The sequence below is a fragment of the Salvelinus namaycush genome, chromosome 35 (genome assembly GCF_016432855.1).
Source record: "Salvelinus namaycush isolate Seneca chromosome 35, SaNama_1.0, whole genome shotgun sequence".
Taxonomy (NCBI): domain Eukaryota; kingdom Metazoa; phylum Chordata; class Actinopteri; order Salmoniformes; family Salmonidae; genus Salvelinus; species Salvelinus namaycush.
In genome coordinates this window covers 4,352,137-4,376,906 of record NC_052341.1, presented here as the reverse complement: position 1 = coordinate 4,376,906, position 24,770 = coordinate 4,352,137, and the positions used below count along the sequence as shown (strand labels likewise).

Below are 24,770 nucleotides of genomic sequence, written 5' to 3'. Positions count from 1 at the left end.
TATTTTTTCTCACGTAAATCCTGTGTGGGACAGAATATAAAAACTACAAGTCCAGTAATTCCTTTGAAGGTGTGTCTTTGAAACTGGTCCGTGTTTTTATGACATGGAACCAAAGTTAACGTTGGTATTGTAGCTGGAAGCAGCCCCCCAAAAATAAGCTTGTTTGAAAAGTGCACATATTCCGTGGCCATATACAGTTCCTTTTTAAAATAAGTAATAATTTCGGATGTTTAATTGTTGTGTCGGTATGTTCTAAATGCCACGTGCGTTGAATCAACAAAAAAAGCAACGAACTATTTTGATTGACGTTCAGAAACTTTGTCCAATCAAAAACATCAGTGCGAATCAGTGGGCGGGATGTATCTGTTTTGGGACAGTTGGAGCGAAACGGGGTGTGTTTTCAGAAGCTAGCTAATATAGATTAGCAGCACACGATCTGTACGGGTTTTTATTGTATTTAAAAAATAATAATAATAATGACATCTACCATTGATGATAGCGAAAAAGAAAAGGTAAGTTATGAGCGATGTACGTGAATAACGTCGTATCGTTAGCTATTTGATTAACGAAACGTTAGCCCGCTAACGCGGCTAGCTGTAGTTAGATAAGACAATTTAGCTAGCTAGGAAGTTTATGAGACGCTCACTTTCTTCAACGGTACATTACTTAGCTAGCTAACGTTATTCATACAATCGGCTATCTATGATAACTTTAGTGGACTAGCTAATGAGCTGAAACACTAGTACGTTAACTAACTTAACTATAACGTACATTTGTTTTTAAATTGAACCTTCATTTAACTAGGCAAGTCAGTTAAGAACAAAGTCTTATTTACATTGACGGCCTACGGGGGAACCTGCCTTGTTCATGGGCAGAACGACGACATCTTTTATTTTTTAACCTTGTGATTCGTTCCAGCAATCTTTCGGTTACTGGCCCAAAGCTCTAACCACTAGGCTACTTGCCGCCCCATGCTGTAGTGGTAAACGCAGTGGTGTAAAGTTTTAAGTAAAAATACTTGAACGTACTGAAAGTACTACTTAACTTCAGGCTAGGGTCTATTTTTTTCTCCACTTTTTGGGGGGTATCTGTACTTTACTATTTATATTTTTGGGAAACTTTTACTTCACTACATTTTTAAAGAGAATAATGTACTTCTTACTCCATACACTTTCCCTGACACCCAAAAGTACTCATTAACGTTACACTTTGACGGGAAAATGGTCCAATTCACTTTCACTTATCAAGAGAACATGTGGTCATCCCTACTGCCTCTGTTCTTGTTGACTCACTAATCACAAATGTTTCGTTTGTAAATTATGTCTGAGTTTTGGCGCATGCCCCTGGTTATCTGTCAATAAAACAAGGAATTAGAAATTATTTATATTTTTACTTTTGTTAAGTACATTTTAGCATTTCCATTTACTTCTGATACTTAAATATATTTAAAAACCAAATACTTTTAGACTTTCTCAAGTCGTATTTTGCTGGGTGACTTTTACTTGAGTCATTTTCTACAAAAGTATCTTCACTTTTACTCAAGTATGAGAATTGAGTACTTTTCCCACCACTGCATAAACGTTAGTATTATTAGCAGAGATGATATAGAAAGCATTCTATTTTCTTTGGTATTGGTCTAGCTAGCTAACGTTAGCTAGCTACTTTATCATTGAATGTTATTTTCACAATATTATGCGTTATTGTATTGTCACCAATTCAGGCTACTTTAGTTTTGACATAAAATGCTTGATAATGTAGGCTCTCTACAAAAAGCTGGGCTTTTATGGCAGTGCATTTGCTTCTTCAATAATGTCAGACCAGGCTTGCTGGTTCAATTTATGCTCCTGCAGTTTCCTCACAATCACTATATTTGGAATGATATGTGGCTAGATGGCTGTTGATTTTTCGAGTATGGTGCACAGACCAGTGAGCTAACCATTGCCTTTGGGGGACTTGCAACGTGGCACTAACAGGTTATTTTTTGCATTGCATATTCTTTGGTGCACAAACCATCACAATGTTATGTGCAAAGCATATTGTCCTGGCCAATGAAGGAAGAACTCAGATGGCTTACATATGGAGTTGCTTGCAATTTGAAAGGCCAGGTTTAAAAAAATAAAATAAAAAAAAAAAGATTCCCCTATTTTTCATTTCCTGTGAGACTTTAAAGAGGAAACTTCCACTCCTTTGATTTCTGTTGACTTTGCAAAGCTGAGTATCAGAGTTCGGGCAGTGGTATGGTGAAACTATAAACAGGCTGTGGATCATTCACACGGTACTAGCCTGTATCTCTGAATCATAACATCTGGATCAAGTTCATGATCGATGTTTCTCAAATCAAATTATGTTTCACCCACTCAAACAAAAACAGTTGTTCAGATGGGAGAAATTTAGCCTTGACAATAATAACCATAGGGAGTGGTAAGATGGCACCAACAGATCTGGGACCAGGCTAGTAGAAATGTACGCTAGCAGACTCTTGGGAACCCTGACTGACTTGTTTTGGGAAAACAGCTGGAGTTATTCTGCAAAAGTATGAGTCACATATCACAGGACTTTGAATTCAGTGAAGAGTAATGGGAGTTACTGGTAATCCACTCTAAAGTGAAAGAAAGCTTTCCTTTGTTAGACCTACCCGTATTCACCTCTCTGTTCTGTACTGTCTACGGTCACATTCAATAGTGCATGGGTAGTCAACAGTAAGGTTTTCAAGAATGTGTTATGGAGTTTGGACTAGGTAGCCCTGAGAAATGGTCTGCTGTAATCTACTCCCATGTCTCATAGGTAGGGTCTAGGCCACTTGTTGTCCAGGCCTCACATAGCCTAACAGACAGCATTCCCTTCCTGTGAATTCCCTCATCTTGAATAGATGAGAGATATTCAGTTGAATTTCTGTCTCACACACAAGCAAATGGAACATATTTCACAGATGAATTATTCTGCCAACTGGTAGTTGTGAAACCATGTCCTTGATTCTGTTCCCCTCTTTTAGGCCCACTCTGTGTCTGTGGACCTAAACAACGACGCCTCTCTACTCATCGACATTCCTGATGCACTCTGTGAACGAGACAAAGTCAAGTTCACTGTCCACACCAAGGTATGTATTAAACAATATTTAACTGTTTTTATCCCTCTGATTTATTTGATCTGAAGTATACTGAACAAAAATATAAACGCAACATGCAACACAATTTCATACATTTTACTGAGTTACAGTTCATATGAGGAATTTAAATAAATTCATTAGGTCCTAATCTATGGATTTCACATTACTGGGAATACAGATATGCATCTGTTGGTCACAGATATCTTAAAAAAAAAAAATGGGTCTTACGATGGACCTCAGGATCTGGTCGTGGTATTTTTCTGCGTTCAAATTGCCATTGATAAAATGCAATTGTGTTCGTTGTCCGTAGCTTATGTCTGCCCATGCCATAACCCCAACGCCACCATGGGGCACTCTGTTCACAACGTTGACATCAGCAAACCGCTCGCCGATTCAATGCCATACAAGTGGTCTGCTGTTGTGAGGCCGGTTGGACTTACTGCTAAATTCTCTAAAATGACGTCCCTCAAATTTTGAGACGTCTGGCATTGTGTTGTGTGACAAAACTGCAGAAAAAATAGTGGCCTTTTATTGATCCACGCATAAGGTGCACCGGTGTATTGTTTAATTAGCTTCTTGATATGCCACACCTGTCAGGTGGATGGATTATCTTGGCAAAGGAGAAATGCTCACTAACAGGATGTAAACACATTCGTGTGCAAAATTTTAGAGAAATAAGTTTTTCTGTGTGAATGGAACATTTATTTTATTTAACTAGGCAAGTCAGTTAAGAACAAATTCTTATTTACAATGACGACGCTGGGCCAATTGTGCGCCGCCCTATGGGACTCCAATCATGGCTGGTTGTGATAGAGCCTGGAATCGAACCAGAGTCTGTAGTGACGCCTCTAGCACTGAGATGCAGTGCCTTAGACCGCTGCGCCACTCGAGAGCAACATGAAACATGGGACCAACACTTTACATGCTGCTTTTATATTTTTGTTCTGTGTGTGTTTTTTGTTTTGTTGTTAATGCACTTTAATTGACTTGAATTGTCTGTCTGTCTCACCAGACCACCCTGAGCTCCTTCCAGAAGCCAGACATCTCTGTTCCTAGGCAACATGAGGACTTTATCTGGCTCCATGACACGCTGGTTGAAACTGAAGACTATGCGGGGCTCATTGTGAGTGTCCTGTTAAATCTACCAAACACACACACACTGGTTTGAGACTACTCAAGTCCCTCCCAATGAGACCAGCAGTCTACATTAGTGGTTCTCAACTGGTTTTTGCCTCGGGACCCAAATTTAACCAGGTTGTCTGTCGCGACCCAATATTCACATCGCAAAAAATGTTTGCCAAAATACAATCTGGAAAACGGTTTCTGATCCTATATTGATATTACATGTAGCAACTATATGACAAGGGAACAACATTCCTGCCCCTTGTCAATGATACCATTTTGTCAATATCCTTGAAGAATGTTAAACTCACTGGTTTGAAACCACAAAAATCTACCAAAATGGTGTTGCTAATAGCTCTATATTAAGGTCATTAATTATAATTTCTACACTTCTGGGTTTAAGTTCAGACTAGAGTATTTATTTATTTATTTATTTATTGTATTTTACACCCCTTTTTCGATCTTGTCTCATCGCTGCAACTCCCCAACGGGCTCGGGAGAGGCGACGGTCAAGTTATGCGACCTTTCTGGACTACCCATCCCGGATCCGGGATATTTGTCATCAGAAACACTGACTAGCGTAGCCTAGTGCGAACGGTATATAATAAAATATAATTTCATGAAATCACAAGTGCAATATTGCAAAACACAGCTTAGCCTTTTGTTAATCCACCTGTCGTCTCAGATTTTGAAATTATGCTTTACAGCGCAAGCAATACTTGCATTTGTGTAAATGTATCGATCGCTCGACAAAACAATAAGAACACCTAGCGTCAGGTAACTTGGTCACAAAAATCAGAAAAGCAATCAAATTAATCGTTTACCTTTGATGATCTTCGGATGGTTTCACTCACGAGACTCCCAGTTAGACAGCAAATGTTCCTTTTGTTCCATAAAGATATTTTTTATATCAAAATACCTCCGTTTGTTTGCTGCGTTATGCCCAGGAATCCACCGGAAAAAGCGTTCGTGACAACTCCGGAAAAAAATTCCAAATTATATCCATAATGTCCACAGAAACATGTCAAACGTTGTTTTTGATCCAACTTCAGGGTGTTTTTCAAATATCTATTCGATAATAAATCAACCGGGACAGTTGGCTTTTCACTAGGACCGAGAGAAACAATGGCTGCCTTTCACTTTTGCGCAAAAATCACTCGGAGAGCCCCCACCTATCCACTTACGCAATGCCCTTTCACGCTCATTCTTCAAAATTAAAGCCTGAAACTATGTCTAAAGGCTGTTGACACCTTAGGGAAGACATAGAAAAAGAAGTCTTATTGATATCCCTTTATATGGGCAATAGGAATGCATGGGAACAGAGAGGTCTCAAAAACAGGGCCACTTCTTGGTTGGATTTTTCTCAGGTTTTCGCCTGCAATATCAGTTCTGTTTAACTCAGACAAAATTTTTACAGTTTTGGAAACTTCAGGGTGTTTTCTATCCTAATCTGACTATTATATGCATATTCTAGTTTCGGGGGCTGAGAAATAGGCAGTTTCAAATGGGTACGCCTTTTTAGCCAAAAGTGAAAACTGCGCCCCCTAGTTCTAAGAAGTTTTAACACCCACCCGCTTAACCCGGAAGCCAGCCGCACCAATGTGTCGAAGGAAATATATATTATATAAACTCACCAAAAAAAGAAACATTCCTTTTTCGGGACCCTGTCTTTCATAGATAATTTGTTTAAAAAATATATAAAAAAAATAACTTCACAGATCTTCATTGTAAAGGGTTTAAACACTGTTTCCCACGCTTGTTCAATGAACCATAAACAATTCATGAACATGCACCTGTGGAACGGTCGTTAAGACACTAACAGCTTACAGACGGTAGGCAATTAAGGTCACAGTTATGAAAACTTAGGACACTAAAGAGGTATTTCTGCTGACTCTGAAAAACACAAAAATAAAGATGCCCAGGCTCCCTGCTCATCTGTGTAACGTGCCTTAGGCATGCTGCAAGGAGGCATGAGGACTGCAGATGTGGCCAGGGCAATAAATTGCAATGTCCGTACTGTGAGGCGCCTAAGACAGCGCTACAGGGAGACAGGACGGACAGCTGATCGTCCTCGCAGTGGCAGACCACGTGTAACACCTGCACAGGATCGGTACATCCGAACATCACACCTGCGGGACAGGTACACATGTTAAGTTTGCTGAAAATAAACGCAGTTGACCGTGAGAGGACATTTCTTTTTTTTGCTGAGTTATATATATATATCATTTTTAATGAAAAAAAAAATCTATTTTTTATAAAAAAGTAAAACATTTGTGTGTTGTATTTATTTTCATTTTCTCAGACACCCGTGACCCATTTAAAGCAGGTCGTGACCCACCAGTTGAGAATCGCTGGTCTACGGAACACACACCACTTATTTATAGTTGACTGTCATGTCACAAGTTCACTGTCTGTGATCGGAATCTGGGATCATCATTGACCGAACTGAAATTTGTGATGTTTTTAATAAGCATTTTATTTCTGCTGGTTTTCTTTTTGAAAGAAAAAATGGCCAACGTGATCCTGACCGGTCTATTGTTTCAGTCCCTCGGCCTTCAGCTGATGTGGAAAACAGTAAGCCGGTTTTTAATTTTCAAAAGGTCACAGAAGATGAGGTCTTATCTGCACTATCTGCTATAGATTCTAAGAAATCATTAGGTGCTGACAATCTGGATCCATATTTACTCAAGTGTGCGGCACCTATTATTGCTGGTGTAGTGACGCATATCTTTAATCAAACATTTGTCGTAGGAAAGATTCCTAAATCTTGGAAAACAGCTTTTGTTTTACCTCTCCTCAAGGGAGGTGATGGTAGTGAATTGGATAATTATCGACCCATCTCTAAGCTCTTCTGTTTGGCTAAAATTTAAAATTCTAGAGTCATTGGTGAATAGGCAAATACAATCTTTTTTAACTGTTAACAATACTCTTTCTAGTAATCAATCTGGCTTTAGACCTAAACACAGTACTATTACGGCCACTGTACGTGTTGTAAATTATATTACTAATGCCCTAGATAATAGAAAGTACCGTGCCGCCTTGTTCATAGATTTATCTAAAGCTGTTGTCACTGTAGACCATGCGATACTTTTGGATAAGCTGTCGTCAATAGGACCGGGATTGGATGCCTGTCGTTGGTTTCATGACTATCTAAAAGATAGAAGTCAGGCTGTTAGAGTCGACGGCATCCAGTCGGAGCCATTGGAGTTGGTTAAAGGGGTCCCACAAGGTTCTATACTTGGTCCATTACTGTTCACTCTCTACATTACCAATATTGGTGATGAGATAAGAAAGTGTCAAATTCATTTTTATGCTGATGACACTGTCATGTACTCTATCGCTTCAACGGCTGACCAGGCATTATCACTATTGGAGACAGATTTTAAGATATTACAAGGGTCTTTTATACAGCTGAAACTTGTTTTAAATCCAAAGAAAACACATTTTATGATTTTTAATAGGTTCAAAACGTTGGCTGAAAATACACTTGCACTTACGATGGTTCTCAAATTAATCAGGTCTCTGCATATAAATACTTGGGGATATGGTTGGATGATAAACTGTCTTTTAAAATGCATATTGACGAACTTTGTAAACGGCTAATTATCAAGCTAGGCTTCCTCTATAGAAACAGGACATGTTTGTCCTCTACAAATAGAAGACAAATTGTGCAAGCTACTTTTATGTCTGTTATAGATTATGGCGACATTATTTACATGCATGCTACGGCATCAACACTTAAATCGCTGGATGCTACTTATCATTGCACACTTAGGTTTATTACGGGTGCTAGCTACAGAACTCACCACTGTGTTTTATATCATAATGTGGGTTGGACTTCGCTGTCCGTGAGACGAGAACAACATGCTCTCGTGTTTTGTCTATAAAGCACTTCTGAATAAAAAACCTTCTTATTTATCACCACTCATCAATATTAGAATTATAATTCCTAAAACCAGGTCTCAACATGGATTACACTTGAGGCACATGTGATTTCCACAGAGTTGGGTATGTCTGCCTTTTCCTTGCCTATGGCAAGGAGCGTAGGCAAGGAGGCAAGGAGCATAACAGGAAAAGGCAGCCATACCCAACTCTGTGGAAATCGCATGGGCCTCAAGTGTAATCCATGCTTTTAGCCTGCAGACTAAACTTAAACTTGAGACTCTTGTCCCCCTGTTGCTCATTTTAAATATTTATTGGAGGATTTTATTTTTGTATTGCTTGTAACTGTTTCGGGTAATGCAAGTTCTTGTGCTGTTAGGGGAATAACCTGTGTAAATGTAATCTGTTGCTGTATTTTTTTGTGTTATCTGTGATCGTTTTGTTTGTCTTGTGTAGTTTCTTATTCATTGTACCTAAACTGTATGTGTAACATGTATACGCAGGGCTGATTGAAACCAAGTCAGTAACATGTATACGCAGGGCTGATTGAAACCATGTCAGTAACATGTATACGCAGGGCCCAGCTGTAAAAGAGACCGTGTTCTCAGTCTGTGTTCCTTGTTGAAATAAAGGTAGAATAATGTAAATCATAGGAGGTTGGTGGCACCTTAACCTCTCTTGGGTACGTGAGACATTAGCGTTCCACCTCTTCAACAGCCAGTGAAACTGCTGGGCGCCAAATTCAAATACAGAAATACTCATTATAAAAATTCAGAAAACATATTTTACATAGGTTTAAAGATTAACTTCTTGCGAATCCAACCACGGTGTCAGATTTAAATAATGCTTTACGGCGAAAGCATACCTTACGATTATTTGAGAACATAGCCCACTAGACAAATCATTACAAACAGCCAATTAGAACAGTTACACAAGTCAGAAATAGAGATAAAATTAAACCCTTTGATGATCTTCATATGGTTGCACTCAGCATACATTCATTTACTCAATAAATGTTCCTTTTGTTCGATAAAGTCTCTTTATATCCAAAAACCTCCGTTTTGTTCGCGTTTTGTTCAGTAATCCACAGGCTCAAACGCAGTCAAAACAGGAAGACAAAAAAATCCTAATTGTATCCGTAAAGTTCATAGAAACATGTCAAACGATGTTTATATTCAATCCTCAGGTTGTTTTTAGCCTAAATAATCGATAATATTTCAACCGGACAATAACGTTGTCAATTTAAAAGGTTAACAAGAAAGGCACTCTTCTCGGTTGCTCGCATGAAAAAGCTCTGTGACACTTTAGGGTCCACTCATTCAGACTGCTCTTACTTCCTAATTTTTCAGGATACAAGCCTGAAACAATTTCTAAAGACTGTTGACATCTAGTGGAAGGCATAGAAACTGCAATTTTAGTCCTAAGTCAATGGATACTGTAATGGCATTGAATAGAAAACTAAAAAAAAAAAAAAAAAACTACTTCCTGAATGGATTTTTCTCAGGTTTTCGCCTGCCAAATCAGTTCTGTTATACTCACAGACACTATTTTAACAGTTTTGGAAACTTTAGCGTGTTTTCTATCCAAATCTATGCATATCATATCTTCTGGGCCCGAGAAGCAGGCAGTTTAATTTGGGCATGCATTTCATCCAAAATTCCGAATGCTGCCCCCTACCCTAGAGAAGTTAATTGGGGAGGACGGGCTCGCGGTAATGACTGAAGTGGAATGGTATCACATATATTGAACACGTGGTTCCCATGTGTTTGATGCCATTCCATTCACTCCGTTCCAGATGATGATGGTGAGGATGATGAGCCGTCCTCCCCTCAGCAACCTCCACTGATGTAAATGTTATTTGATGAAGGGGAACGTGCAGAGGACTCTAGTGTCTGCTCACATGATTTTAATAGCATCGACTCTTATCAACTGAGTTTTATTACAGCTCTGCATACAGGGATTATGTCTGTGGGTGGCAGGAGGTAGCTGGTGTAAGATCTTACCAGAAACTTCATCCACTCTCCACTCGCCTCCCTATCTGTCCAGATCCCTCCAGCCCCCCCGAAGCCAGACTTTGAGAGCCCCAGGGAGAAGATGCATAAACTGGGAGAGGGCGAAGCCACCATGACCAAGGAGGAATACACCAAAATGAAGCAGGAGTTAGAGGCGTGAGTTTCCACTCTTGTCATTGTGTCCAAAGCTTAATTGGCAATTTTTTAAAATAAAAATATATGTTTCTCTTGAAGATTGTGCTTAACGATTCCTGTGTTAAAGATTCTGGTGATCTCAATCTGTGTGTCTCAGTCTATGTGCGCTCTGTCAGTTGGTAATAGTCTGTCTACCGTCTCTCTTCCAGTGAGTACCTGGCTGTATTCAAGAAGACCGTTCAAGTCCACGAAGTATTCCTGCAGCGTCTATCTTCTCACCCCATCCTGAGCAAGGACAGAAACTTCCAGATATTCCTGGAGTATGACCAGGATGTGAGTTTGACACTTGGAGAAGGAAACCGAGAAGACAGACTGCATACTCTCCAGTATTACTGACTTCCTGGTTTGCTGCCGGGGTCGTCGTTCATTAGAGCACGCCGTAGCAAAACATTTTGCAATGGAAAAGGAACGTTTTGGTATTGGACAGGTCAGATAGTTTTGTGCCTACTGAACACTACTCTCTGGTCAGTACTGTAGGAGGGAGAGATGGGGGACTGTTCTGTAGGAGGGAGAGATGGGGGACGGTACTGTAGGAGGGAGAGATGGGGGAAGTAGGGAGAGATGGAGGACGGTACTGTAGGAGGGAGAGAGGAGGATTGGGGGAGAGATGGAGGACGGTACTGTAGGAGGGAGAGAGGAGGATTGGGGGAGAGATGGGGGATGGTACTGTAGGAGGGAGAGATGAGGATTGGGGGGGAGATGGAGGATGGTACTAGAGGAGGGAGAGAGGAGGATGGGGGGAGAGATGGGGGATGGTACTGTAGGAGGGAGAGAGGAGGATTGGGGGATGGTACTGTAGGAGGGAGAGATGCTTTCTCTCTGTCAGGGGAGCTGTTAGTCAACTGGGGTCAGCTGAGATGGTTTTCTGTTCGTCCGTTTGGAAATGTTATACAGGCATGTTCAGTGTGACGCTTATTGTGTTATAACTGAATCCTCTTCATTCCTATTTGTAACAAAAAGGGTTCTACAAGAGGAGCTGTTGCATTTCACATAATCAATGTTACATTGCGAACTTGTACTGTTGTCATTAGCTGAGTCATGTCTCTGAATAAATCCTTTCCCTTCCTGTGATTGGTCCGTGTAGCTGAGCGTACGGAGGAAAAGTGCCAAGGAGACGTTTGGGAGTTTCTTTAAGAACATGGTGAAGAGTGCTGACGAAGTCATCATCTCAGGAATAAAGGTGGGTGTGGCTTCCTCATATCACACAATAGCTCTGTTCGAGAGCATCAAATCCATGATGCATTGTGGGTAAATGCTTTTTTTAACTTAAGGTGATTTGTAGCAGTCGCCTGCGCTATCAACTGCAATGTCAAACAAGCCCAATGGTTTTACTGTGGATTTCCGTGGAAATCCATTTTGTGAGGTCTGCTGTGCATTTAAAAACTAGATAGAGGAAAACCGTACAATGCATTAGAGCGGCAGACTCTTTGAAAGAGACCCAGAAAGTCACGGTTCAGCCGAGCAGGGCCCTTCATATCCACAATGAACATATGACTTTGTATGTGTGTATCTTAGGCAGAAGGTTGATGCTGGTTGGAACTTTTTCTTCTGAACAGAACCACACAATTTATTTCCCCCGACCAGCAAAATAAAGTTGTGAACCGGTTCCAACCAAAACAAAGTACCGGTTTATATTGTTCCTTTTTAACATGTGAAATCAACAGTTAAAAAAAACCAACAACAACATTTAGCTCATTAAATAACTTCACCAATCAGTGTAGATAGAGCAGGTTAGTTGTTTACATGCGTGATGGACAGACAAGTGTAACCTATGGTGCAAGATGTGACTGAAGGGTTGAGGAGCAGGCTTGAAGCGCTGGGTATCTTGTTATGACATCATTATCTGAATTAGCTCCATAGAGGTATACCTACGGAGGAGTGGCTTCTATGAAGGAACTTTGAATGTCCTTTGAGCTAGCACGCTAACATGCAGAGTGACACCAGAATGAAAAACACGTCTTACCTTTTTGTAGTTAACAAATCCAACGTGAAATGTGATAACTAGGCCTAACGTTAATCCAAATCTTTCTCCCGATTCTAACGACAGTACAGTAATCTTAGACCTTGGGGGGGTGGGGCAGGAAGTCTAAACAGGATTTTCAGCTTACTGGAATACGTTTCTGAGTAACAGTTAGGGCTTTGCATAGGCGCTTTGTTACCGTTTCTCTTGTGGGACTACATGCTTTTAAAATAACGGTTCTGTTCTAGAACAGTATTGATCACTTTCTTTCCGTGTTCCGTTTTTCTGTTCCTTGAAAAATTTCGTTATTTTCCTGTTTTTGGTTCTGTTTCCTGAACCAGTTCCAACCCCTGCTTTTTACATTATTTTTCTTGCAGGAAGTCGATGATTTCTTTGAGCAGGAGAAGACCTTCCTGCTTGATTATTCGTCCAAGATCAAAGACTCCACTGCCAGGGCAGAGAAGATGACCCGCTCCCACAAAAGTAGGACTATGATAGCAACACCAACAAACATCTGTTGTCAAATATGAATTGGAAATATCTCTTTGCTTTCTTGTGTTATTGATAAGAACAGTTTCCTCCCCCCTCATTTATTTTTTATAAAGCCCTTTTATTACATCAGCAGTTGTCACAAAGTGCTTTTAAAGATACCCAGCCTAAAACCCCAAAGAGCAAGGCTGAGGGGTGGCCTGTCCTCTTATGGCTGTACCGGGTAGAGAGGAACCAGGCTCCGAGTGGTGGCATGTCCTCTTCTAGCTGTACCGGGTAGAGAGGAACCAGGCTCCGAGGGGTGGCCTGTCCTCTTCTAGCTGTACCGGGTAGAGAGGAACCAGGCTCAGAGGGGTGGCCTGTCCTCTTTTGGCTGTACCGGGTAGAGAGGAACCAGGCTCCGAGGGGTGGCCTGTCCTCTTCTAGCTGTACCGGGTAAAGAGGAACCAGGCTCCGAGGGGTGGCCAGTCCTCTTTTGGCTGTACCGGGTAGAGAGGAACCAGGCTCCGAGGGGTGGCCAGTCCTCTTCTAGCTGTACCGGGTAGAGAGGAACCAGGCTCCGAGGGGTGGCCTGTCCTCTTCTAGCTGTACCGGGTAGAGAGGAACCAGGCTCAGAGGGGTGGCCTGTCCTCTTTTGGCTGTACCGGGTAGAGAGGAACCAGGCTCCGAGGGGTGGCCTGTCCTCTTCTAGCTGTACCGGGTAAAGAGGAACCAGGCTCCGAGGGGTGGCCAGTCCTCTTTTGGCTGTACCGGGTAGAGAGGAACCAGGCTCCGAGGGGTGGCCAGTCCTCTTCTAGCTGTACCGGGTAGAGAGGAACCAGGCTCCGAGGGGTGGCCTGTCCTCTTCTAGCTGTACCGGGTAGAGAGGAACCAGGCTCCGAGGGGTGGCCTGTCCTCTTCTAGCTGTACCGGGTAGAGAGGAACCAGGCTCCGAGGGGTGGCCTGTCCTCTTCTAGCTGTACCGGGTAGAGAGGAACCAGGCTCCGAGGGGTGGCCTGTCCTCTTCTAGCTGTACCGGGTAGAGAGGAACCAGGCTCTGAGGGGTGGCCAGTCCTCTTCTGGCTGTACCGGGTAGAGAGGAACCAGGGTCCGAGGGGTGGCCTGTCCTCTTCTGGCTGTACCGGGTAGAGAGGAACCAGGCTCCGAGGGGTGGCCTGTCCTCTTATGGCTGTACCGGGTAGAGAGGAACCAGGCTCCGAGGGGTGGCCTGTCCTCTTTTAGCTGTACCGGGTAGAGAGGAACCAGGCTCAGAGGGGTGGCCTGTCCTCTTTTGGCTGTACGGGGAGAGAGGAACCAGGCTCCGAGGGGTGGCCTGTCCTCTTCTGGCTGTACCGGGTAGAGAGGAACCAGGCTCTGAGGGGTGGCCAGTCCTCTTTTGGCTGTACCGGGTAGAGAGGAACCAGGGTCCGAGGGGTGGCCTGTCCTCTTCTGGCTGTACCGGGTAGAGAGGAACCAGGCTCCGAGGGGTGGCCTGTCCTCTTATGGCTGTACCGGGTAGAGAGGAACCAGGCTCCGAGGGGTGGCCTGTCCTCTTATGGCTGTACCGGGTAGAGAGGAACCAGGCTCCGAGGGGTGGCCTGTCCTCTTATGGCTGTACCGGGTAGAGAGGAACCAGGCTCCGAGGGGTGGCCTGTCCTCTTCTGGCTGTACCGGGTAAAGAGGAACCAGGCTCCGAGGGGTGGCCAGTCCTCTTTTGGCTGTACCGGGTAGAGAGGAACCAGGCTCCGAGGGGTGGCCTGTCCTCTTCTGGCTGTACCGGGTAGAGAGGAACCAGGCTCCGAGGGGTGGCCTGTCCTCTTCTGGCTGTACCGGGTAGCGATTTAAGAGTACATGATAGTTTTAAGACGTTCGAACGTTCATAGATGACCAGCTGGATATGTGGTGCAACTTCTTCCACTATGTTATCCATACTGGGTGTTGATTATCTTGTCTTCTGTCTTTGTGTCAGGTGTTGCTGATGATTACATCCACATCTCTTCTACTTTGAACAGTCTCTCTGTCGATGATAACACAGCACTTAAAAAGTGAGTAAACAATATAAATATATTACAGCACTAAGTTTATGAACGGGGCCGTAGTTACCTCAAGCCAACAACAGGTTACTAAATTAATGGTTTTTCATCTCTAACCCAATATCAGGAAAAAAAAAACCTGAAAAAGAATGTTTTCTCAACTATTGATGGGTTTGTGTGTCCCCCTTCAGGCACTTTGAGAAGTTAGCGGACCTGTTTGAGAAACTCCGGGTAAGAACCACAGTGCTGTTCTTCAGCACTCCTCAACTATTTACTATTTTAATTCTCTTTTATATGATCCCTTTAGTGTCCATTTCCATCAACATTCATTTTGTGAAGTCAGCAATACATTTAAACACTTGTGTGTGCTTTTGCTTTTTTTTTAACATTTAAAATGTTTAGTCATATAGCAGATGCTCTTATCCAGAATGACTTAAAGTTAGTGTATTCATCTTCAGATATCTAGGTGAGACTACCACATTTCTCAGTCATAGGAAGTACATTTTTCCTCAAAGTAGCCATCGGCTAGTAATGCAAAGTCAAGTGCGAGTGTTCGTTCACGAAAGGCTAGGGTGTTATTTTGTATGTGTCTGAGCATGGTGGTAGTGTCCCATCTCAAATCCAACTGTATCTGTCACAGGCTTCTTAACAGCAGGTGTAGACTAACAGTGAAATGCTTACTTACAGGCCCTTCACAACAATGCAGAGAGAAATAATGGAAAGATAACATGAATCATTGTGTATTTATTCCTCATGTTAACTTCGCTATATTCACAGGGTACCAGTAGAGTCGATCTGCAGGGGTACGAGGTCATTGAGGTGGATATGTACATATAGCCAGGGGTAAAGTGACTAGGCAGCAGGATAGATAATAGACAGTAGCAGCAGCGTATTTGATGTGTCAAAAAAGTTAGTGCAAAAAGGGGGTCAGTGCAGATAGTCCGGGTAGCTATTGGTTAACTATTTAACTAACTAGCAGTCTTATGACGGGGGTAGAAGCTGTTCAGGGTCCTGTTGGTTCCAGAGCTGGTCCTGCCAGTACAAAGTGGAGGGTTGAGTGACGTCATAGAACACAGATTTGTATTTATATCTAACCGTCTGGTCCTGCCTGTAGAAAGTGGAGGGTAGAGTGGCGTCGGACCAGGAGCTGAAGCTCACAGAGCTACTCCGGTACTACATGAGGGACATCCAGGCAGCCAAGGTGAGCCACCTCTAGTCTGCCAGTCTGTTTCTCTCTCTCCAAAACCCCCATGAGCTTCTATTGACCGTTGAATCGTTGCTATGAGATCCATCGAACTGTTGGTGGAGCATCCAAGACCACCAGAGTGCTGGAGTTTATTTCATTCTATTGAATAGTTTTATTCTAAATGCACCTGGAAACACGATAGGCGTGCATGTCACTTACATTACCTGGAAACACGATAGGCGTGCATGTCACTTACATTACCTGGAAACACGATAGACGTGCATGTTATTTACATTACCTGGAAACACGATAGGCGTGCATGTTACTTACATTACCTGGAAACACGATAGACGTGCATGTCACTTACATTACCTGGAAACACGATAGACGTGCATGTTACTTACATTACCTGGAAACACGATAGGCGTGCATGTTACTTACATTACCTGGAAACACGATAGACGTGCATGTTACTTACATTACCTGGAAACACGATAGACGTGCATGTCACTTACATTACCTGGAAACACGATAGGCGTGCATGTTACTTACATTACCTGGAAACACGATAGACGTGCATGTTACTTACATTACCTGGAAACACGATAGACGTGCATGTTACTTACATTACCTGGAAACACGATAGACGTGCATGTTACTTACATTACCTGGAAACACGATAGACGTGCATGTTATTTACATTACCTGGACACACGATAGACATGCATGTTACTTACATTACCTGGAAACACGATAGACGTGCATGTTACTTACATTACCTGGAAACACGATAGACGTGCATGTTATTTACATTACCTGGACACACGATAGACATGCATGTTACTTACATTACCTGGAAACACGATAGGCGTGCATGTTACTTACATTACTTCTTTCAAGGACAAGAAAATAACAGGCTTATTGTCACCACATATAGAAAACCACCAGATCAGTGATGTTTCTGCTTATAACCATAAGTTAAGTATAGAAATCCTAAGATGTGTCAAATAAATGAGATCCAGCTCAGGACTCCGGCTATGTATTTGGTTTGTCAACTTGCTAGCTAAGTGGCTAGATGTCAAGATCAATCTTCTTGGTTACAGCAGAGACATTCACCCCCCTCCTGGATCAACATCTTTGTTGCGTAATGTTTTCTTTTTTTGCGCCCCCCCCACCCCAAAAATAAGAAAAAAACATTTGTTCTGAAATAACCCCCGTTGTGTGCACATTTGGTAATACCGTCAACCCCGGTATGGCACAGAAACGGTATGAACATCTGCATACCACCCTACCCTATTAACGTGTGTGTGTGTGTGTGTGTGTGTGTGTGTGTCAGGACCTGTTGTACAGACGGGCCAGGGCCCTGGCAGACTATGAGAACAGTAACAAGGCTCTGGACAAGGCCCGGCTGAAGAGTAAAGGCGTTCCTCCAGCCGAGGAGCACCAACAACAGTGTCTGCAGAAGTTTAACACGCTTTCTGAGTCGGGAAAAAGAGGTGTGTATGTGTGTAAAGCCTGTCGCTCTGCTTCCCAGTCGAAACTGTTGTTTTTATTTCATCTAGTTTTTAAGTCAAAGGTCCTTTTGGGAGTATGTGAGCACAGACGTTTTTCACCGGGTGGAGTTCTGCAAGGAGCAAACTGTACCTATTGTATCCAGATGCTTTTTTTAGACAGTGTGGCTGTATGTTTGGGGCAAACATGTTGTAACGTAATACAGTACAGTGAGTTAACAGCATGGTGTTCTCTTCTCAGAGCTGACCAGTTTTAAGGGCAGGAGAGTGGTGGCTTTCCGGAAGAATCTAATAGAGATGGCTGAACTGGAGATTAAGCATGCTAAGGTGAGTCAGACTGGAGACTCTAGCGTTGTCCTTTTTTCTTTCTGTATTTTATATGTATTGGGGGGGGGAGAGATTCCGAGAGATTCAATTCCACAATATCGTGTGTGTGTACGTATATACAGTTGAAGTCGGAAGTTTACATACTTAGGTTGAAGTCCATTAACTCATTTTTCAACATCTCCACAAATTTCTTGTTAACAAACTATAGTTTTGGCAAGTCGGTTAGGACATCTACTTTGTGCATGACACAAGTAATTTTTCCAACAATTGTTTACAGACAGATTATTTCACTTATAATTCACTGTATCACAATTCCAGTGGGTCAGAAGTTTACATACACTAAGTTGACTGTGCCTTTAAATAGCTTGGAAAATTCCAGAAAATTATGTCATGGCTTTAGAAGCTTCTGATAGGCTAATTGACATAATTTGAGTCAATTGGAGGTGTACCTGTGGATGTATTTCAAGGCCTACCTTCAAACTCAGTGCCTCTTTGCTTGACATCATGGGAAAATCAAAAGAAATCAGTCAAGACCTCAGAAAAAAATGTAGACCTCCACAAGTCTGGTTCATCCTTAGGAGCAATTTCCAAACGCCTGAAGGTACCACATTCATCTGTACAAACAATAGTACGCAAGTATAAACACCATGGGACCACGCAGCCGTCATACCGCTCAGGAAGAAGACGCGTTCTGTCTCCTAGAGATGAACGTACTTTGGTGCAAAAAGTGCAAATCAATCCCAGAACAACAGCAAAGGACCTTGTGAAGATGCTGGAGGAAACAGGTACAAAAGTATCTATATCCACAGTAAAACGAGTCCTATATAGACATAACCTGAAAGGCCGCTCAGCAAGGAAGAAGCCACTGCTCCTAAACCTCCATAAAAAAGCCAGACTACGGTTTGCAACAGCACACGGAGACAAAGATCAGACTTTTTGGAGAAATGTCCTCTGGTCTGATGAAACAAAAATAGAACTGTTGGCCATAATGACCATCATTATGTTTGGAGGAAAAAGGGGAGGCTTGCAAGCCGAAGTGCACCATCCCAACCGTGAAGCATCATAAGGCAGGAAAATTATGTGGATATATTGAAGCAACATCTCAAGACATCAGTCAGGAAGTTAAAGCTTGGTTGCAAATGGGTCTTCCAAATGGACAATGACCCCAAGCATACTTCCAAAGTTGTCGCAAAATGGCTTAAGGACAACAAAGTCAAGGTATTGGAGAGGCCATCACAAAGCCCTGCGCTCAAACCCATAGACAATTTGTGGGCAGAACTGAAAAAGCCTGTGTGAGCAAGGAGGCCTAAAACCTGACTCAGTTACACCAGCTCTGTCAGGAGGAATGGACCAAAATTCACCCAACTTATTGTGGGAAGCTTGTGGAAGGCTACCAGAAACATTTGACCCAAGTTAAACAATTTAAAAGCAATGTTACCAAATACTAATTGAGTATGTAAACTTCTGACCCACTGGGAATGTGCTGAAATAAATACAAGCTAAAATAAATCATTCTCTCTGCTATTATTCTGACATTTCACATTCTTAAAATGAGGTGGTGATCCTAACTGACCTAAGATAGGGAATTTTTACTAGGATTAAATGTCAGGAATTGTGAAAAACTGAGTTTTTAAATGCATTTGGCTAAAGTGTGTATAATCTTCCGACTTCAACTATATGCATGTGCACGCTGCAGGTGGTGTTACCTGCTAGACCAGGCCTAAGCACAACACTCTACATTTTTGTTGGAAACGGGATACCTAGTGAGTTGCACAAGTGAATGCATTCAACACGAAATGTCTTCCTCATTTAACCCCTCTGACTGCCTTCATCTACGTCCACTTCATCGCCATCCAGGGAGCAGTTGTTGTCGGGGGTCAACTGCCTTGCTAGAGGTCCATGTTATGTGGCTGTGATTAGGCTTGTGCGGTATAACTTGTATGTACCATATACTGGGTATTAGGGAAGAGACATGGGATAGTTTTTCCAATACTGTTGAAACAATAAAATAAAGTTTTTTTTAATACGTTTTAATATTTTTTTTACCTACTTTTAAAGTAAATACAGTACCCGCAGTAAACTTGTGCAATAGGTTAGGAGATAAAGATCTTTGTCCTTCTTCATTTCACCTGTTACATAATAGTTTTTATTATGAAGCTTCCTGGTAGTCCTCAATCACGTGGTATTTGCTGACAAGCACACAACGACACGAGACCTGAGTCTTGTGAGTCGGTCACTGTTGTGCATCATGCTCCAGGTGATCTAGTTACAGTAGGGAATTCACAAATAAATGTTTACCAGTTGGATATCTTATAACTATTAAGTTACCTGTCTAACATGTGATAAATGTTCTGCAGTTGGCTTGCTAATTTAGTAGCTAGTTAGCTATCTAAGTGGTTAGCTTCTTCCAAATTCAAGCGTTGCTAGGTAACAGCCGAGTATCCCCTCCTGGATCAAGAGCCTTCCTGTCTAATATTTGTTATGTACACATGCAGCAATCTGTGACTAGCAGTTTTTAGTTACTTGTTTAGGTCAGAGACAGTAATATGCTCACAATGCGCTCCTTAGCATTTTGTTTGAATGGGATATAAAAAATAAAAAAAATCGATGGGATTTTACATGTACTTGTTAGCGTTGATAACGTTCGTTTTACAGTCTCAGTGGGGTTTGAAAACAGCACCCCAGTTCAGTGCTGGTATTACCGAATATCCCGGTATGGCACAAGGTCAGTATGACAGTCCGCCCAAGCCTAGTAGTGGTTCATGTTATGTGGTCGTGGTGTGTATATATTGTGTTGTAATCCTTGTGAAATGTCTGTTGTTATGGATATGATGCTGATGTCTCTGTTCTCTCTTACAACAGAACAACATGTCTCTGCTGCAGGGCTGCATTGAGCTGTTCAAGAGCAGCTGAGCCACTGGTCTCTTACCAACCCTCCCAGACCACTGACCAGCCGGGCTTGGCGTCAGTCTGTTTCTGCTCTCTTGTCAACTCCTTATGGAATCGTCGTGCAGAACCGTGACTGGAGTAGGAAAATCACAAACGGATCTGGGACCAGGATATTGACCAGCAGGCTTTGAGAAGGGAATCTGGATTCCCCTTCTCTCCACATGTCAAACTCATTCCACGACGGATTTTCGCTCCACCCTTGTACTTGATTGATGAATTAAGGTCACTAATTAGTAAAGAACTCCCCTCACCTGGATGTCTAGGTCTTAATTGAAAGAAAAAAACAAAAACCCACAGACACTGGGCCCTCAGTGGAATGAGTTTGACACCCCTCTAGTCCCGGGGGAACCTGGATATCCAGGGCACACGTTTGAATGAGTTTGACACCCCTCTACTCCCGGGGGAACCTGGATATCCAGGGCACACGTTTGAATGAGTTTGACACCCCTCTACTCCCGGGGGAACCTGGATATCCAGGGCACACGTTTGAATGAGTTTGACACCCCTCTACTCCCGGGGGAACCTGGATATCCAGGGCACACGTTTGAAAAACTTCCCTTTTGCAACGGAAAACAAAAATAAACATTTCTTATTGGACAAGATTAGATAGTCCCTCCCCATTTCACTAATTTGCGGGGTGTTTCGTGCCTTGAACCCGATCCTGGATACCCCCTTCCTCCACCCCAAAAATGCCACTTCAGAAACCTGCATATGTCTGTTTGACTGTTTCTGTCTGGATGTTTAGTCTCTGTCCACCTGCCCCTCCGTGTCTCCTTCTACCCCCTCCGTGTCCCATGGAACACTCCCCTTTAGTGATGACAGCATTCCAGAACAGGGAGAATCCAGCATCCTGCAGCATCTTCTGACCTTCCTCCTCCATCTGTTTTTCAATCATGGATTATCTGAATCTTGGGTTATCTGAATTATTTGTATTGTGGATGGATTACTCTTGTTCTTGTATTGGATTCTCTATTTGTAACAATTATGGACTTTTTGCCGGATTGTGATAATGTTTATAATTGTTTTGGTTGCTTTTCAAGGCATGCGCCCACTAACCCCGTTACGCCCTTCACTTGTACATATAAAGAAAGCCAGAATTGAGGTTGAATTTGGTCCTAGCATAACAGTTGAACTAGGCAGAGTGGAGTAATCTGGTGTTTTTAATGGTGCAGGCATAGCTAGCAATAATGGAATAGTTAGGTTTTCTCATTGCAACGCCACTTTAAACCACTCTCTCTAATACTAGTCTGAAGAGTGACAGCTGAGCTCAGCTGCTGCCTCTCTGGTTTGTAATGGAACCGTTTACAGGGTCCTATTAGGCCACGCTGTAGCAAAAATGTATTTCAATGGAAAACTAAAACAATCGTTTCTTATTGGACAAGTTCCGATAGTCCCTTCTTGTTTTCCTTCCCGTTTGGTACCTTAGTGAATAGGACCCAGATGGGAGCAACTGTTTACAAAGAGGGTATAAAGAGGGTATAAAGTGGATGGAAAAGGGGGGGGGGGAAATACAAATTTTGTGCCTAAATAAAGGTTCTTGTGACTTCGTCATGATTGTCCACCCTTCTGCCAAAGTCTGAAACTTTCACACTCCCGTCATGGATTTAAAAGCATTAGGTTGATGTAAGCATTGGCTGAAGGGAGTTTCCACCATTGTTAAATGCATGACGGTGTAGTCTGGAAATGCTCACTTTGGGAGAAGGGTGGAGAATTGGGACTTGGCCTAATACTCTCTCTCCATTACCATACTCTGAGATTAGGCTGGGTTGAACTCGCTCAAACCGCCAAGTGAAGAGACATACTCTTTTTCATGATTTAAGAAGTGTGTGGTAGTTTGTCCAACAGTGTGGTACCACACAGAAATGCTTTGGCTGTACCTCAGGAATGGCAACGTGGCTCTTTCCGCATATTCGTCTACATTACTGCCAGTAATAACTGGAGCCAAATAATGTTTTTGATTTGAGACATACATATATTTTTGACAAGTTTAATTCCACATAATATGGACCAGTTGATTTTAGTTTTTACTACAGACCATGTCAGTGTCAGCACTGATAGTTGTCAAAGTTTACTGCCGTACACATGATACTTAAGTGGTCCGTGTGCCCGGTCTAGACTAAGGAGTGACTAGTGAGTGCCAGGCAGCTATGGTTTCTGTGCTAAGTGAGTCAATATTCAGTGGACTAGGCTGAGACCTTTGACACTGTCGGTGAAGTCCACCCATAGTAGAGGACTGAATGCAGTTGGTTCTAGTTAACATTTTAAGCAATAGACTTACATGGCCATTTTGGCTATTGGAGAGTAACTCTGGTCCCAGCACTTATTCAGAGGAGTGTGACTGATGTGTGTGTGTGTACTTCAGCGTCAGCTTGTAGCTGTTGTCTATGTCCCAATTCTTTCACATGCTTCCCTAAGTGTGCACTTGTTCACTTCCCTTCATGGATTTTAAAGGGACTGACTAGCGTAAGGAAAATGGAGGAGACTCCTATGCTTACACCAATGATCCAATGCTTTCAATTGTGTGTACAGGATGAATGTGCACTACCTAGATAAGTAGGATGTTCCTGTGCACTTCATTGATATCCTGCTGTGTTTACTAGTGTGGCTTCCTGTGCACTTCATTGATATCCTGCTGTGTTTACTAGTGTGGCTTCCTGTGCACTTCATTGATATCCTGCTGTGTTTACTAGTGTGGCTTCCTGTGCACTTCATTGATATCCTGCTGTGTTTACTAGTGTGGCTTCCTGTGCACTTCATTGATATCCTACTGTGTTTACTAGTGTGGCTTCCTGTGCACTTCATTGATATCCTGCTGTGTTTACTAGTGTGGCTTCCTGTGCACTTCATTGATATCCTGCTGTGTTTACTAGTGTGGCTTCCTGTGCACTTCATTGATATCCTGCTGTGTTTACTAGTGTGGCTTCCTGTGCACTTGCTCTTATGGAGATGTACTGAGCAACACTAACCTATCCTCCCATCCAATCATCTTGCTTAGTACTGCTGGTGCCGGATTGGTTTGAAGAATCGCATTTTAGGGTTCTTATTTCTCCAATTGCTTTTTGTTACTGACGGAACCTTTTTTTATATTGTTACACTAGCCTGGGTGCCGGTCTGTTAGCCTGGGTGCCGGTCTGTTTCTGCTGTCTTACCTACTCCTTATGGATTTGTCATGCCATCTTTGATTTGGCAATGGAGTTGGTAAACAGATCAGGGACCAGGCTGTAGGAGACCACAGATCTGGGACCAGGCATAAATGTATTAATCTGTAAAAGAAAAGGGTTCATATTGAAACAAAAATGATTGAATTCTTTGAATTGCTTTGGAAAATGAGGGATTTTTTTTATTTTGTACATTTTATCTATGGTGGTAAATACTAAACAATCATTTCCATGCCCAGAGAGGGCTGTCTTATGAAGTGGTGTTTTGATAATTGAATGGATTTCTAAATCATTCCAACTGTGAATTACTTAGTTTTTTTTCTTACCGAGCATCACTTTTTTTTTTTTTACGTTTGCAATAATTACATTAAATAAGTCCTACTTTCCAAAATCCTTAATGTGTTAGTCTCTTATTAATTAACCTTGTGTGATATCATTCTGATGATATTATTACTATTGAAACGATCATCGACTGTTACCAGGGCCATGGTACCCTCACACCAGCAGGTGGTGCAGTCTGCATACTGAAGAGGATGAGGGAGAGTAGACCCAACAAGCTGTCTCACTGCAGAATCAAGACGTTCTCCTTACGTCAAATTTCAAAGTGTTTATTTTTTTAAATCAAATTGTATTGGTCACATACAAATGTTTAGCAGATGTTATTGTGGTGTGGGGGCTGTGCTTTGGCGAGGTGGGTGGGGTTATATCTTGCTTGGTTGGCCCTGTCCGGGAGTATCGTCGGGTAGGACCACAGTGTCTCCCGACCCCTCTTGTCTCAGCCTCCGGTATTTATGCTGCAATAGTTTGTGTCGGGGGGGCTAGAGTCAGTCTGTTATATCTGGAGTATTTATCCTGTCTTAT

General features: G+C 42.4%; 1 protein-coding gene across 1 annotated transcript; it reads left to right on the top strand.

Annotated features, from left to right (window-relative positions):
- Positions 1–384: 384 nt before the first annotated feature.
- Positions 385–24,302, top strand: LOC120029318 (sorting nexin-5-like). Its single transcript, XM_038974539.1, has 13 exons — positions 385–512; positions 2,993–3,097; positions 4,119–4,229; positions 10,157–10,278; positions 10,467–10,590; positions 11,402–11,497; positions 12,655–12,760; positions 14,715–14,790; positions 14,970–15,009; positions 15,893–15,979; positions 17,301–17,460; positions 17,717–17,802; positions 20,665–24,302. The coding sequence occupies exons 1-13, from the start codon at positions 477–479 to the stop codon at positions 20,713–20,715; spliced, it is 1,200 nt and encodes a 399-aa protein (XP_038830467.1). The 5' UTR covers positions 385–476; the 3' UTR covers positions 20,716–24,302.
- Positions 24,303–24,770: the final 468 nt, after the last annotated feature.